Genomic DNA, 17147 nt, shown 5'->3' on the forward strand with positions numbered 1-17147 from the left:
ATGGCCCATCATTTTGTTTTATTTATCTCTCTCTTTGCTAGCTTTTATCATGGCCGGAGAAAAGTTTAAAAAATACGTCCAGCCAAGATTATAAGTTATATCATTTCTATATATATATATATATATAATACAAGTTATATAAAGGTTTGGTCCGGGTTGGGCCGGTCCACCAGGACCCAAACCAGGACCAGACTGTAAAATTACAGTTTTATAATTTTAGGCCCAAGACCGGACCAAACCGTTATAAAACCAGTTCAAATTGTCTAATTTAGTTCAATCCAGTCCGATTTTTCAATTTACTAAATTTTTTGAACACCCCTAATATTTGCACATGCAAGAGGTATTATTACACTGGCAAAAAATCTAAATTTTTTAACTTTTTGTTGGATCATTGATTGTTCAATGAGTTTTGGGCCAAAATGAGGCCCTGATTGAAGGCTCAAATTCTATTAATCGATCTCAGGAGTAGCATTGATTCTTTCAGCCCATCCAAAGAACCAGATGGCACTCCAAATTATGCTGGGCCGTCCAATCGCTTGGAGTGAATATTCCCAAAGACTCAGCTTATAAAATATTTCATTTATTGGCAGTGTGTTTGTGCCCAATTTGACCTCATTTCCAAGTTTTTTCAATTTGGTTGGAGAGAAATAGAAGTATAGCAAAGTAATGAAAATGGGCAGAGACCAAACTTTTGTTTGTTATAATAAAATTATAAAAAGAAAATGGAGAGAAAAGTAGAGGTTCACCAACCCCCAATAATGGTTTGGCTATTCTCTCAAAAATGGGAGAAATTAAAGATGTTAAGTTTAATGAAACTGATTTTACCCTTTAATTTATGATGGATGATGATTATCATGATGATTTATAAATGACAAAAACAATGATAGTGGTACAATATAAATTCAATAAAATAGTTTTCTCAACTTGAATGGAACGGAGTTGATAACATTCATTCATATGTCCAATCCCATTGATAACATTCATTCATATGTCCAACCCCATTCACGAGATAAAGACAAAGATAATAATGATTATATATACTGTATGGATAACATTGATGATAATGATGATACATACTGTATGGATAACATTGAACTAGGTTACCATAGACTTCCATTGAACTAGGTTAACGTAGACTTCCATCGCTGATGAGAATTTCCATATAGGCTCTCCACATTTTACCTTCATATAATCAGAACCAAGGTTTTGCTCTCCCAGCCTAATAATTTCAACAACTTCATTTAAGTACCTCTTTTTTTTTTCCTAGTTGGTACTCACACACACATGCCTCCACTGAAGCTCGAACCCCTGACATCCCTTTAGAAAACAGGAGTCTGATACCGTTAGGTCACATGCCTGTTGGTTTCATTTAAGTACCTCATTAATTGATATCAGAAACATTCTCTCTGAAGCAGACTTTACTTGAAGAGACAACAATAAGAACCAACACCAAAAGAAACTCTTTACATGATGATGACTTGCTAATTATGAATCAAATAATTTTACACAAGCATATCATAAAGATAATTATCAACCCCAGCTACCAATTAGAAGGCTACTCTAGAAAACCCAGGCTACAGTAAATTCAATGTTATGGAACATACAATTAGACCATCACATTATACAACAAAACCTAGAATTAAACGGGACATGCAAAATTCCACCATCAAAATGCACTCTGCCCCATCTCAACTTCCCTTCTACAGCTATTTTTGCTGATCCGGTTTCTCCGTTCATCATTCTTAGTCCATTGATTGCCCATGCAAGAAACGGCCACCCTCATCTGTTTCAAAACCATAAGAATCATCAAGGGGCACTAATGAGAAAGATAGAAAATTAATTGAAAGGTCCCTCTAACATCCTTTCTAAGTCTCGGTAAATGGCCTATATATATATATATATAGATCAAATGGCACATATAAGCCAAAGTGCGATCAGCTATATTCCACAATGAATATTTTAGCTCCATTATCCCACCTAATGGTAGCATATTTGTAACGATAGAAGTCCAGAACAAAAATTGATGCATGATATTATTTTAGAAGACGAATATATTAATGACCATAAAATATATTCAACTTCCCATGAAGATTGGTACAACTTCTTGTTTTATATATAGCAATGATACTGCTATTATGTTTATGTAGCTCTTTATATTTTTGCTCAAATTGATATGACAAAATTTTCAGGATTTCATAAATAATGAGGCTACATCTGGGATAACTCCAACATAGGAGACAAAATTTTCCATAAAATGCAAAGATAAAACAAAATCCAATTATTTGACTTTCCAAGAGATGACCAAACTGGTCCTCTGATAATTTTTACTCATTTACATACAAAATTATAAGAACTTATATTGATTAAATTTTAAAATTAGAATGTATCACATGGATTTGTTATTTTAATTAAATATGCATATTAAACCTTTAAACAGCTATTGAATTGATTATAGTGATACAATTAAACTGGTTATTGGTGTGGAGATTAAGATTTGTTTTGCTGAATTTGATTATTGATATTACAAGGGTGATTATGTATATACATCGGTGTATACATATGGGCATACGAATATATATATATATTCACACACACTAGTTAAAGAAGAAGTGCGATGCGCGTGGTTAAAAATGAATTTATATAATCTTATTAATCTATGATACCACTAAAAAGAAAATAAAAGTAGTTTTTTAACAACTCTAATATTATTTAAGTAAATCTATAATTATTGTTGCTTTACATTTGAAATTATTCTTAACATTTAATATTTTCTCAATTTAGGTATAAACACAACATACGTGAATAAATAGATATGCGATTGTTAAGTATTTTATTTATATACATATTGATTAGGGACAATAGATCTTTTGAAGAATTAATTATTGACTGACGGATCATAGTGTAGAAAGGTTCTAGGTAATAATACCACTTTCACCATCAGAAATATCTGCGAGCCTCGCAATTGCATCAGTCAGCGCTTGTTCGTGCTCCTGCATTGCAAAAATCATTAAACCCTGTTGTGCATATTGACTAGTATGTAACAATAACTTACAAAATTGCGGTGGCTTTTCTGACCTTCAGCACTTTCTTCGCTTTCTCAATTTCAATAGGATCCGGATGATTAGCACCAAATACCCTTTCCACCTGTCCAATCTCACCAGACAATAAAAAATAACTATAACAAAATCAACACCTCAATGGCTACTAACATGGATCAAGTTGCTTTTGCCCACCTCCTTAATTAGTGTTTCTGTATGAAGTATTTGGATATCATCTGAACCTTTCTTTCCTATGCCATTTTGTGACGGTGGAAAATCTTTCCGCAATTGACCCTTCGGAACACCCCTACCCCTTCCTGCACCTGGTCCACCATCACGCCCAACAGATCTATTCATCCCATGTCCTGATCCACCATAACCCCCTTGACGAGAAATGCCAGGGTCCTCACCTTCCCACTGTATATCCTCGGGAGAAATCTGCCATAAGAAACAAAAAACAAGTAACACTTGAAAATCTTTGGGTTAGGTAGGGGGGTGGAGTGTGGTTGGGGTTTGTAAATATAGAAGCAACAAAGGCATGTGATGATTTAAAAAAATTAGTTTCATCTACATGCATTTATAATGTTATTAAAAAAAGTTCAATGACAATCTAATCCAACTTGAACCAGACATCGTATTCAAGATTGATAATATATCATAGCATACTGTCCATCTCATGCTTTAAGTAAACAACAAATCAAAGACAAGCACAGTCCATTGTTTAGGAATTATTTTGCAGACAAAAACATCTACTCATCCACAGGTTCTCTGATCAGAGGGAAGCACGGCTGACCTATAGGACTGGCTTGGCTCAAGAGCACTTCTCTATTTAACTATTTTTAGCTTACATACTCGAAGCATAGAAGTTTTTTTCATCTGCCCTTTTTCATTTCAATGGTTTAAGAAACTATTTTTGAGAGTCCTCGAAGCAAGACCTTTGACATAGTTCACTGATTATCATTATTACATTCTTCTTTCCTTTTTTCCTTTTTTTTGGCGAGATCTATTTCATGGTTTACAATATAAAAAAATAAAAAATAAAAAAATTTGTGCAAATAAGCAGATCTTGGGAGTCAGGCATTCAGCAAGACCTGTTTAGAGACTCCGTGACTTGTCTGATGGCTGACAATTTTGATTTTGCCATAATCTATTCCACTTTATGTATTTTTATGTGTAGTATAGTCATTGGCTGGAAAAAGTAGAGGAAGATCAGGGAAGTTGGAGGACTCTCACTTTCAGTGGAAGTGAAATTCCATCTCTAGGCAAAACAATAAAGTTTATTTCATTATACCAACCCTGAAAACAGGACCAAAAATTCCATCAATTATTCATATTTTAAGATCATTTCATCACCCTTGTAGCAACAGCCTGCCTCAACAATGAATCCACCAAGGAAGCAGATGGCTTCAACTAGGGAAAGGCATTACAAATGAAATCCCGCTTAAAGGTGTGCCCTATATACATAACTTAGTCAAAAGCATGCTTAAGAACCTCTATCAGGTGGTGTATACTGGTGGTCTAAATTGGTGGTGTATATTGAAAGCTACATCTCTTGTTCCCAGACTTGAAACGAAATGAGATATTCCTCAAATGGATGGAGATAGACAAAACCAAAGCTTTAATCGTTTGTGCCTCAATCGGGTGAAGGCAGGAATTCAAGAAAAAAGGGGGTTAGAAATAAGGACACATACCATGCACGTGGCATCCCAGAATATATCGACAATGACTCACTCAATGCAGCACCACACAGACAACTATGCCTTGCAGCTGAGGCCCAGCAAGGTTCATCCCTAGCTAGGGGTGGTCTCGGGCCTATGATTTAGCAGGTCCTCACATATCTATATGCAACTGCAGAAGGCCTAAGAAACCTCATTTGAATAGGTTTGAACATTTTCAATGAAGAACACTTGCATTGGCTACTTCTCTCACTCTCTGCTGTCTCTGACCCTAGCTCAGATTCTTCAGTCATCATCATGGACCATCCTTCCATTAGGTTGATAACAACCTTGAACATAACCCTTATATCCCTCACCATTATGAGTTTCAAGTCTCTACTGCTCATTAATCATCTTTAACATTTATAGATTTCAAGTCGCTACTGCTTATTGATCGTCTTTAACATTTATAGAAATTCCATCTATATTTTTTATTTTTTAAAATTAATTTTTCATTATTTTATGTCAACATCGACATGGACAAGCCCAACATGACACCCATACTTAAAGACTATGAGTTACCTGTCAATGTCAAAAGTTCAAGCTATTTGTACAGAATGTACTTTCATCAAATTAAATGATAACCAGAAACTCAGAAGAGAATTGTAAAACAAATGTTAATACTACCCAAATAGCAAATACTTTTACTTGTTATATTGAAATATTTTTATACAACATTATATCTACATAAAATAGTAACAAAGCCATTTCTCTATGTACCTATTGAAATATTTTTATACAACATTATATCTACATAAACTAGTAACAGAGCGATTTCTCTATGTACCACAATCCAAAATTGTTTTAACTTGAATAAGATAGGTCAAGGGAACAAAGTATTGTATCTACCTCTGCAAGATTAACCCATTCCCATGTTTCATTTGTAGTACCAATATCGTATACCAGTGCATGTCGACCCTAAAGATGGTTCAAAAAAAGATACTGTCAGCACAAGATTCACAGAAAATAAAATCTACAAGAGTGACAGCCAAATATACCTCAGCTGCATTGTAGTCAGTAATAACAGCTTCATAAAAATTGTTGTCATCAGGCCACCTGGTCCTCACTTTCCTTCCAATCAATGGATCAAATGATGCTGCTTCAGCAGGTTCACTTGCAAGGGCACCAGAAGAAACACGATTACCAAGTTGGCCCCTTCCAGTCGGACCCGAGGAAGGATATTGTGTTTTCATTGGAGGTACACCAGGCAGTAGGTAATTCTGCTAACAAACAAAAGAATATAAAATTAGGATCTCTGAATCAGAATTACAATTCCTAATGCAAGATTTCCAACTTACAGATTTATGCTTCTTGCCCTTGGGTCCCATAGCGGATCCTCGTTTTGCAGCTGAAGAAGATGGTTGATTGGAAGCAGCCACTGCTTGTGGGTGGAAAGGAGGAGATGGTCTGCCAAAGGATTGAGATGGTATGGATTGGGATATCTTCTGTTTCTTGCGAGATGCTGAGACAGTGGGACTGGGCACTGGATCGTGAACAGCTTGGCCAGTACTAAGCATACCAGGTTGATGGCCACCCGCCTGTCTCCACTCCCTAATGGCATTATCCAGATAATATCCATTAAAAGATATAAGAGATCAAAAGTTCACTGAAAATTACACTTCTTAGAAAAAAGAGAAAAGCTTGTCTCATAATAACTATCAGACCTTATCCTCCGAATAACATCATCTGCATTAACCCTGCCGAGAAGCTCTCTGTGTTCTTCATTTGATAATCTCAATTCTTTTCTAAGTTCAGTTATTAAACTTTCCTTCTCCTGAAGAAAAATACATTTCATTGAACAATCACTAAACCTGGTCAACAAATATTCAGATATTAGATTATGCCAAAAAGAAAGACAAAAAGTACCCAAGTTATGGCATCAGCTTGAGCTTTAAAGGCTCTAAGAATTGAACTGTAAGCTTCTTGCTCAAGGTGGTGAATTTGGGCCTCCATATCAGTTTCGCCATACATCCTAGGGTATGGGACTGCACCCATAACAGCAGGTCTTCCATTCCCTGCAACACGGCCCCCTCTTGGAATTCTATTTTGATGTGATGGAGGAAGATCATCATCAGTTCCTGCAATTATTTCAGAATGAAACACGAAATGAAAAATAACATTAGAATGAGTTTGCAACCAGACAAACTTGTATAACAAAATTAAGAAGGAAAAACAAGTTCAGTGCCGAAGGACCATCAAAAGATGAGAAGAAGTCTGATTCAACTACTATATTTGCAGGGAAAAGTGAAACAGCCTCTTGTGATGAAGCTAACTTTTGAGAGTTGAGTGCTAAGGGCCTAAGGCCCCATTACTAACATTTCTGACTCAAATAGTACTTTCAAACAGCTTAAAGAGATCTAACGAATAGGCCATTCCATTGAATAGTTCTACAGTTCTACTTTAACATTTCATTAAAATTCAGTGCCATTCTTGTCAGAACAATCATCAGGATTAAAATAACTCCTACTTACACTGTTAGGCAATACAGCATCTCACCAGCTTAAAAAATTGTGTTAGAGTTGTAAAAGTAATCAGTCATGATAGGATAAAAATCAAAATGTTGGTTGACTTGGTGCAAATACAAACATTGGCAGCCAAATACAATAATTTATAGCCATTTTCCTAACAAAGTTATCTCATATTCGGAAAAACCAAACAAAGGAAAATTTTGAAAGAAGATAAAGGTTCGTCACACTTTATGTGCATAAGCATCACCCTGAAGTTGAAGGGATAATAAAATGGATTTCAAAAAGATGTCCCATGAAATTGGATACAGAAGTCAAGAACCAGTGTGAGACTAGGTGTCAATCAATCCCATCCAGCTTTCTTATCCAATACGTTATGAATTTTGAACTGTATATAATATCATGCAAACTTAGGATATTAGTCATTTTGAAATGTCCATCCAATGATGACAGTGAATAGATGTGCCCATCCAGATAGAAGTGTCCATCCAACAATTTTAGCGGAATGAATGGATAATAAATGGATTTCAAAAATATGTAGCATGGAATTGAATGCAGAAAGTCAAGGACCAATGTGACACTAGGAGCCAGATCCATCCCATCCAGTTTTTCTTATCCAATACCTCATAAATTTAGTGTATATAATGTCGTGCAAACTCAGTAAATTAGACATTATGAAATGGCCAAAGGTAGTGCCCACTATTGAAAATGGCAAGGCGGATATCCCATTGCTTGCGAGAAAGATGACCTAGTTTCCTCACAACAAGGCTTGAGAGGAAGAGCAACTTTGTTGCATTCACAAAAAGGGCTTCGGTCCCCACTTGCGTTAGGTCGATGACTAACGGCTGGAAGTTCACTAAAAGGGTTTCTCACAATAGCAACTCAACATAAGGGTTTTGAACTTCTGATGAGTAGACAGTTTTTTCTGATACGTAGATGGTTGTGAAAATGAAGGTTATTGAGACTCTAAACATGCTTATGTTTTTCTCCTTTTATACTAACGAAATTGCCCAGAACAATTCCAGGGTATTACATTGTTATACATGTTTAAATGGGTTAGGTCATATTTTTGTTAACCCACAAATACTACCCTTTTATTTATTTATTTATCAACACAAATACCCGAGCACAATTATGTTCAACTCAAACACACTTATTTCATGTTGGGCTCAAGTCATGTTAGGTGGCAAAACCTATTTCACATTGGGTTCAAGTCGTGTTGAGTTTTGCTACCCCTACCGTTATGACCCTAATACACATCCATTTGAACAGTTTCTCATATTTCTAGTCAGTTATCTTATTAGCACATTTCAAAACCAAGACATTCATCAATTACCTTATTAGCACATTTCGAAACCAAGACATTTAGATTGAAAAAATGTATAGCATATTGTCAGGGGCATAGAGTACTCGTATGCTTAAAAAGACTAGTGTCGTAGTGGCCCTCAACAAGGCTAGCTACTCACACTTCTCTGCTAAGCTGTCAACTCACACTCTAAGACTATACTGGCATACAGACGCCATGCAGAGTCCTCCTCAACGCTCGAACATCACCTGCATCACGCAACCTCCTCTGGTGTCGTGACTATATGTTTCTTATGCCTTATCTTCCCTTTATTCTTCAAGAACACCAATTCAACATCAATCAAGTTTGAACAGGGATTTGGTCCCTTGAAAACACAAAAACTCCCAAACTAATAACGAACACATGAAAAGTACACTCTTCAAAAACCAAATCCCCAACCATAAAAAAGAGAGTAGATGTAGTCTTTTTGTGTTCTTTTAAGCCTAGAGAAGAAAAGGTAGAGAGGAAGCAAAGAAACCTTTAGCTTGAGATAGCTCTATCTAATACATTCTTTTCTCTACTTAGCTATTATAACCTTCTTATACAATTATGGGGAATTTTGAGTCTGTCCAGGAGATCTAAAGCAGAGAATAACTATTTTCATTTCAATTTCCCAGATTTAAAACCAATGCGATGGGTCCTTAATTCCACTCCATGGAGCTTTGATGGCCAGTTACTAATTCTCATTTCGTGGGGACCTAATGATCTTTTCAAATGAGTTCCTCTTTGGATCCAAATTTCAGAACCCTTCCTTAGAATGTATCACTAAAGAAGCTGCTCTAAAGATTGCACGCACTTTCTATGATGCTGAAAAGGTTGAAGGTACACTCTTGAAAAACCAAATCCCTAACTAAAAAAAAAAAAATGTACAGGTAGTCCTTTTGTGTTCTTTAAGCTTTTCCTATAGCAAATCATAATGAAAATTACAAATTACAAGAATGTATAAAAAATTTGACAGTCACCACCCATAGAGGCAAGGTGGTAGACAAAGTAAGATAATCCAGTAGATCAATTTATGAACTAAAAAACACAAAATCAGAGCACCAAACCCTAATTGTCCAACAATGTGTAAAAGTATCAAAATCTTTAAAAAAATTACAATGCTGAAAACAATTCAAACAAAAACTAATCCTAAATTCCTAATTCACTAAGTAGATCACTAAAAGCCCTAAATCTAGCACAACTTGCAATAAAATATTGAATCTTTTTTCAGTGAACTCACCACTGCTGTCGTAGGGTTCGTAGTCCATAGCCAGCTTGTAAAACCCACCAAGACTTCAAGAATCGAAAGACCAAAACCCTAGATTTCTCAGCGAGCTTGAAAACTGAGAAATCGCTCAGAGACGCCAAGAATTTGCTTCAACTTCGAAATAATTGTACTAAAATCCGAGTGTTCGTACCAACTTCGCACGATAAAATAGAAGAGCGGAGTTTCACAGGGATGAATCGACGGTGATTTACGGTGAGTTTGGGGCGAAAGAGAAGAAGATAGAGAGCGAGAGTATGAGTTCAGAGAGAGAAGAGGACTATCAGTTGGGGAGAGTAGGGAACGCGGACTTGAAATAGGTTTATAGAGACGTGTTTTTTAGTTTGATTTATTGTTGGGTTTGAGTTCCGCCTCCTTTTGTTTTCGCTCGTTTGGGTGTTTCGACGATTACGAAGACGCACCACACGTGCCTAACGCGTGAGATACATACGAGACACTTCATGCTCCAATCAAGCGGGAATGTAATGGTTCTCCAAAACCTCTACTATTGGTTGCATCTTTAATTGGTGTGGAACACTTGTGATTGGACCATGGTCCATGGTGGGGCCCAATTTGAACGAATCAATCAGCATAATTTTGGTACTCCGTAGAATTTAATTTTGTCCCTTGATAGGACAATAAATGAATCTAACTTCCTCAAAACTAAATTTTATAGATTGTTTTAAATTTTAATTCAAAATTGTCGGGTGGTACAAGAATATTCAAACCCAACGTTTTTTTTTTTTTTTTGTAGAGTTTAAACTTGGTTCATTTGCCATCATCAAATTCTATATTATATAATTTTTGGATTATGAATGATTTATTGCATAGTTCATTAATTTTGATCGAGCTTGAATTTAAACTTGATTGAATTGAATTTGAGATTTAGAGCACGATTATTAAAGAAAATAGTAACTATAAATACAAATAATTTTTAATAGATAAATGAGTTATGTTCACATATCTTTATATAGCTTGCTTGTGAATACATTTATGAAGTTAACGAGGTGGAGATGAATTTTAATTGTTAGTTTAGTCTGTGACTGACTTAGCTAGGAAACCTTTTTTATATATTATGTGGGATGGTCGGAAAGTAGGTGTAAACATCCTAATTATTCAGGTGCGTTACACTTCATGTATTAGGTCAAATTTGAGATTAAAATGTTATTGAAGTTGAGTTTGCAATATCTATTTATACGTGTGTATAAATATATTGTAAGAGATATTTTTAAATATTTTATAACAAACAATAAAATGAGAGAAGTTTAAAAAAAAAAAAAAAAAAAAAAAAAAAAAAAAAAATAGAGTCTAATTGAAGAAGGAAAATTTAGCTCTTTTTTTTATAAGGAAATTAGCAATCTAAAGTGGAAAAGAGAAAATAAATACAAAGTTAAAGAGATAATTTTAGAAATCAAATTATTTAGGGGGCACTATATAAATTTTTTCTTAAAAAAAATAAATAAATAAATAAATTAGCCCCATATATATAAATGGTAGAGCCAGTTCAGGGGCATGTGCCCCCGCCCTTAATTGGCTCCACCCCTGATTACCACTAAAATGCAAGTAGACCATGAATATTCAAACCTTCTCATTTTTTTTTTTTTTTTAATCAAAAGAATGGAGATTGGCCAAGTTTAGATCACATTATTTTCCTTAATTTAATTACATGTATGAATGGATCCAACACCAAATATATATTAAACACAACAGAAAGGTACATTCTATTTTATTCCGTATATAAGCCAAAATCAATATCTCAAGAGTCAAAGATAATTTTCTGTTTTTGGACAACATAACTATATAAAAACTGTGATTGATTCAATTTTTTAAAAATTATTTTCTGAAACTATATTTGTAATCAAATAATTGTTTTTATTATTTTCTAAAAATAATTTCAATTTTCTGAATTTTGAATTGTAGAACAATTTTTTAAAAACTGGTCGAGGCAGACAAACTAATTAAGGGTCGTCTTTTGGCCATAATTTCCTAGCTTGCATGACACCTAAGCCTCACAGTCACACACACACACACACTGACACACACACACAAAAGTACTACCCTCTAAAACTACTACCTACGTTCTCTGAACCTCATGTGAAGCCATAAGCTTCACAATTTTGCTTTGATATACTTGTTACTGAATGACGATGTAGAGACATAATGAGCAATATTGAACATAAAGTGAGTGTTGGAAAGGAAAAAAAAAAAAGAACATAAAGTTAGTGTTCCTGAAATCTTCTACATAATACTGAGATCTTAAAAAATCATATGAAGACTTAATTATATAGAAAGTTAAGGTTCAAATCAAACCTTAACATTCAAACTCGAGTTTGATTGTCGATATCATACAAGAGTATTCGAACTCTGCTAGAACATTATTCGTCAAGTTTAAACTTGCCTCATTTATTATATGAGCGATTTTAAAATAATAGAAAGTTAAACAATCATAATGGAGTGATGTGAGATTGAATGTGTACCCAATCACTTTTTATCCAATTATCATGTAAGACAAATCCCTCCTTGCAGTAGTTGGTGACTTCAGTGTTCACAAAAATTAATGGCTTAGACAATTGTGAATTAACCCCGAGGTGAGAGTTTGACGATGATCCACTTTCATCCCCACTTTGAAACTTGGGAGAATATATATATATATATATATATATATATATATATATATATAACCTAACTTACTATTAAAACCTACCCTTGAAGGCTAATGATGGATGAAGCATCCACCGGTTTTTTAAATTATGGCGTCATCGACCATTATAATGATATCATCATATTATTTTATTTTATTTGATCTATTTATTTATTTTTGTTTTTGAAGTTAAAGTAATTAGTGTATGTAACAATGTATGTACAACTTGTACAATATTTGGGACTTCATAGTTCAGCCCACAAAAGAATTATAAAGGGCCATGGTGTAGCCTAACCAAACCGTAGCCGAACCCAAAAGACCAATACGTAGTTCCTTAATATAAGGCCCACCCAAAAGACCAATATGTTGAAATTGGAACTAAAAGTGGTGGAAATCCAAATTACAACTTGTGTACAAGAAAATTACAAAATAGGAAAAATTCCACCCTAGTCCTACTTTTGAAGTCTAAAGACAAACAAGTCCTAAAATAAATTTTGAGGACAAACAAGTCCTACTTTTGCTACTTATTTCCAAATCAGTTCAATTTTTTATTATTTTATTTTATTTTATTTTATTTTTTATTTCCAACATTACCCTTTTTTGTCCTTTTCAATAATTAGGCTGGGGAATCTTCATCATCTTTTCACGAGAGTTAGAAAATTAACATAAGATTGTAGTGAAATCACCAAACAAATTGATACACAGAAAATAAAAAAAAACATGGACTTAATAATATGATCATCTATATGTATAGTTCTATAAGAACATGCATGATGAACAAAAATCCTTCTTTAGTTCTCATATCACCGCACATTCCTATCATTTATAGTTCGTGTAACATGCAAGAGATGCATCCAAACAGTTGAGACAATTGCTTGTCCCTTTCTCTTCAACCTTCTAAGTCAAAATTAAGTCAGCTTCTTTCAAAAATTGCAGTCAGTAAGGAATCACATCACCTGTTCAATTAACCATCAAATTATAAATATATATATCTATGAAAAAATAATCACCACAAACCTAATTAACAACAAATCAGGATTGCTTGACCAAAAAAAAAAAAAAAAAAAACCATATCAGGAAACATACTGCATAGTTTAATAGAATCTAAGTTAATAAAAGAGGGGAGAATAGGGATCCCAACCCTAATTAAAACTCTGCACGTAGTCTGAATCTGGGCCAATCATCAAGTCCCCAATCTAAATCTAAAAGATAAAGTTTCAAATAAAAGAATAGAAAGAAGTGTTACCTTACCTAAATCACCGAAAAAAATGGTGAATGACGATGAACAAGCAAAATGGTTTTCACCTTGCTTCGTTTTCTTGACTGACTTGGCATGTGGTTTTCTTCGTTTGTTTGAGGGAGCTCTCTCCAGCTGTATCGAAGACGCAGAGGAAAGAAGGTAAAGATTCCCAACCCTAATTATAGAAAAGGACAAAAAAGGGTAATGTTGGAAATAAATTTTTTTTGAACTGATTTGGAAATAAGTAGCAAAAGTAGGGCTTGTTTGTCGTCAAAAATTATTTTAGGACTTGATTGTCTTTAGGCTTCAAGAGTAGGATTAGGGTGGAATTTTCCCTTAAAAATATTCAAATAATTGTAAAAATTCAAAAAAGAAAAAAATAAGAAAAAAAAATGTTCATGATTTTGTGATGAAAATTTATTTTGTATACAATGATTGAAGGTTTTTTTTTTTTAGGTTAATTCTCAAATTGCTATTTTTTGTAGATTAATTATTTTGAATTTGAATCCATTTAAACATCACAACTCTTTACCTTCGATTTTTCATATTTTGAGGTAGAGAGAGATGATGAGTTACAATCATGGTGAAGCAAAGACACAAAGTGCGTGGAAGTGGAAGATGAGGAGTTCTAGAATACCTTGGATACTTATGTCCCCCAATTTCTACCAATTGTTGGATAATCTATCATGTGAGTTTCATCATCACTTATCAAATGAAGGTGTTTTGATTGGCCGAGTATTCAATAACGCTACCACCACAGTATACTCTATCCATTCAAAAAATGTGTCTACCTTTATATATTTATCTGTCTCAAAATAAGTGTTTCATTTGAAAAGTCTGTATTATTTTTTATAATATTACTAATTTAACTTTTTTTACATTCAACCTATAAAAAGTAAACAATAACATTATTGTGGACCCACTAAAAATTAATATAATAATTTATTCACTATTAGTATAATAAAATAATAATAAAAATCATTCTCTTAAAAAGTTAAATTTTCAAAATAAAACACTTATTTTGAAGCAGAGTATATATATATATACATGATGGGTTGTTCGGTATAGAATGAAAAATTATATATTTTAGTATTTTGCTGCAGTATATACTATATACTAGTTTCCAAAGTTGGTAATTAATTATTATTTTTATTTAAATCCATTCAAAAACCACTTTCCAAAGATGGAAACGCAAGTCGGAACTCTCAAAGCAGTCACTCTAAGTAATTTCATTAGATCTCTCAATTCTTAATATATCTAGAATTTTCAAGAACTTTCCTAATAGTTTCCTAATCATACTAGGTTCATAAGTACGTACTGCTGTAAACCCTAATATATATATATATATATATATATATATATATATATATATATATATATATCTGCCCCCGTCATCCCTTCTCACAACTCAATATCGTTTCTCTCTTGCTATTCTGCGGTGTGTGTCTCTCTCTCGTTCAAGATGGCGGCAATCCCAAGCCAAGTATATCGAATAGGTGGAGATTTTGTTAACCCTAGTAGTTTGGAAGGGCCATTCCCACCGTATGATTTTCTTCCCTTGGGAGTAAATGTGCATCACCATACATACAACAATGATTCCGTAGAATTAGAAAATCCCACTGAGATCACACAATTGTTCAATTTGTTCTATGTGCCGTTGTGTGTGGTAGTGTCTGATGATGATGAGCCTGCACGCTTATTCTTCTCCGACGTACTCTCTCGCATGGGAGTCACTGTAAATGGCTCTCTCTTTGATCTGCTCCTCTATCATTGTCGTCACATGAACAATCAAAGAACTAATATAGTCAACAACGCCGTACGTATACCCACTGTTTTTCTCGAGGTAAAAGTTCGAATATGGCTGTCCAATTACTATATACATGAAAGTACCGATGATGATGATGATGCAACAGCTCGAGCTATGGAGGAGTCAATGGAGGAGGGGATGCAGATGGTACCGGCAAGTCAATCTTCTATCGATACGTTGGAGAAGGTGAAGTTTGATGATTCTTATTGCATGAATCATCAATGTTTGGTTTGTTTGGAGGCGTTTGTAACGGATGAGGTGATCACTTGCATGCCATGCTCTCACGTCTACCATGAAGATTGCATTATTAAGTGGCTAAAGACAAATCACGTTTGCCCATTGTGCAGGTTGGAGATGCCAACTGAATCAAACTAGTATTTGTCAATGTTCATGGGTGTGTAACCAGGATTAGAGATAAAAATAGTGTAATAAATAAAAGAATTTTCATAGTAATTGATTTTTTATTGAGTGCATTTACAATTAATGGTTGGATTTTCGTATTTTGAAAACGTTGCAGGATAGTTGAAAAACAAGCCAACAATTACATAGTTCAAAAAAGTAGGGGTCGGTTCACAAATTAATGAGGAATTTTATATATATATATATAGAGGCAAAGCCCCAGTTGCATGGGGTAGCTCCGTCACCGTAGAATATATTGGACATATATATATTTTTCTTTTTAAAATGCATGTTTTGCTTCTGCCCCTTTACTATTTTTTTAATTATTTATTTTTGGATAAAATATCTCTATACTATTGTTACAGAGTTTTTTATTCTCAAATGATTTTTTTGGATTGAAATCCATTCAACCTCTTCAGATTTGGGGCACAGTTTCCACCATGGACGTCTAAGAAGCCCTGAAGGATCAGTAATTGACTGGGCTTGGGACAGCAACAAGGCCTGTTAAGGCTTTTCTTTTGGGTTAATGAACAATTGTTTTGAAGCCATTCGGCTGTTATTTATTTATTTATTTATTTATTTTTGAGTACTCATCAGTATGACAACTACACGGAAACTCACCCTCCTCAACTCATTTTACGTATTTTTTTTAAAAAAAATTATAAGGAAATATTTTTGAAAATATATGTCCACCTTCAAAAGTGTTTCCCAAAATTTCCAATAGTTTTAACAATTTTATTTTATTTTATTTTTTGGTAATTAAGTATTAACAACTTTTCTAATAAGGTAAGTATGAAAAAATATTTTTAGGTTATTAGATAAAATAATTTACTTGGTCCACAAGGAAGTGGGACCCCACTTGGTCCCCAGGTAGCCGCTTACAACAAAATGTCCTAACAAGATTAGGATTATACGTACTCCCTTCGTCCCATATTAGTTGTCAAATTTAAAAATTTTGACTCATAATTTTTTTGAGTCAAAATTAATTACCGAAATAGATCTCTAGTATGGGATATAGGTAGTATATAAGTATATTAAAGATATATGACTAAAAATGATATCAAATAATTCAAAAATAAAAGATGGTAGTGAGTCAAATAACAATTATTATGGGACGAGGTAGTATATAAGAGTTGTAGAACCTAATATATCTCTGCTTATACAACTTTCCAAATATCACTAGTTTGAATTACATATATAATCGTCTCCAAAAAAATTTCTAACAATATTAGATTCATTCATAAACCCTAA

At 33.9% G+C, this 17147-nt stretch overlaps 1 protein-coding gene across 3 annotated transcripts; it reads right to left on the bottom strand.

Moving 5' to 3' along the window:
* Positions 1–1417: 1417 nt before the first annotated feature.
* Positions 1418–10149, bottom strand: LOC132299288 (protein EMSY-LIKE 3-like). 3 transcript variants are annotated; one of them, XM_059795816.1, is made up of 10 exons: positions 9786–10149; positions 6620–6831; positions 6418–6527; positions 6052–6304; positions 5752–5976; positions 5603–5671; positions 3234–3476; positions 3053–3144; positions 2927–2990; positions 1418–1783 (listed from the first exon to the last, which is right to left on the bottom strand). In XM_059795816.1, the coding sequence occupies exons 1-9, from the start codon at positions 9811–9813 to the stop codon at positions 2972–2974; spliced, it is 1251 nt and encodes a 416-aa protein (XP_059651799.1). In that variant the 5' UTR covers positions 9814–10149; the 3' UTR covers positions 1418–1783; positions 2927–2971. The 3 variants fall into 3 exon arrangements, with proteins under 3 accessions (XP_059651799.1, XP_059651797.1, XP_059651798.1); XM_059795814.1 differs by having other exon boundaries at positions 3076–3144; positions 9786–10146; XM_059795815.1 differs by having other exon boundaries at positions 3076–3144; positions 5752–5973; positions 9786–10145.
* Between the last annotated feature and the right edge of the window lie 6998 nt (positions 10150–17147).

This window comes from Cornus florida, unplaced genomic scaffold (genome assembly GCF_030987335.1).
Source record: "Cornus florida cultivar Cherokee Brave unplaced genomic scaffold, ASM3098733v1 CherokeeBrave_3.0.0_Hap2_Chr03, whole genome shotgun sequence".
NCBI classification, from domain to species: Eukaryota; Viridiplantae; Streptophyta; class Magnoliopsida; order Cornales; family Cornaceae; genus Cornus; species Cornus florida.

Bases quoted from the DNA above. Each gene is read 5' to 3' on its own strand.
- LOC132299288 (XM_059795814.1), bottom strand. From the start codon at position 9,813: ATGGACTACGAACCCTACGACAGCAGTG. The intron at 6,832-9,785 runs GTGAGTTCACTG...AAATAATTGCAG, and splicing joins CGAACCCTACGACAGCAGTG to GAACTGATGATGATCTTCCT. The intron at 5,672-5,751 runs GTATATTTGGCT...AACCATCTTTAG, and splicing joins CTGACTACAATGCAGCTGAG to GGTCGACATGCACTGGTATA.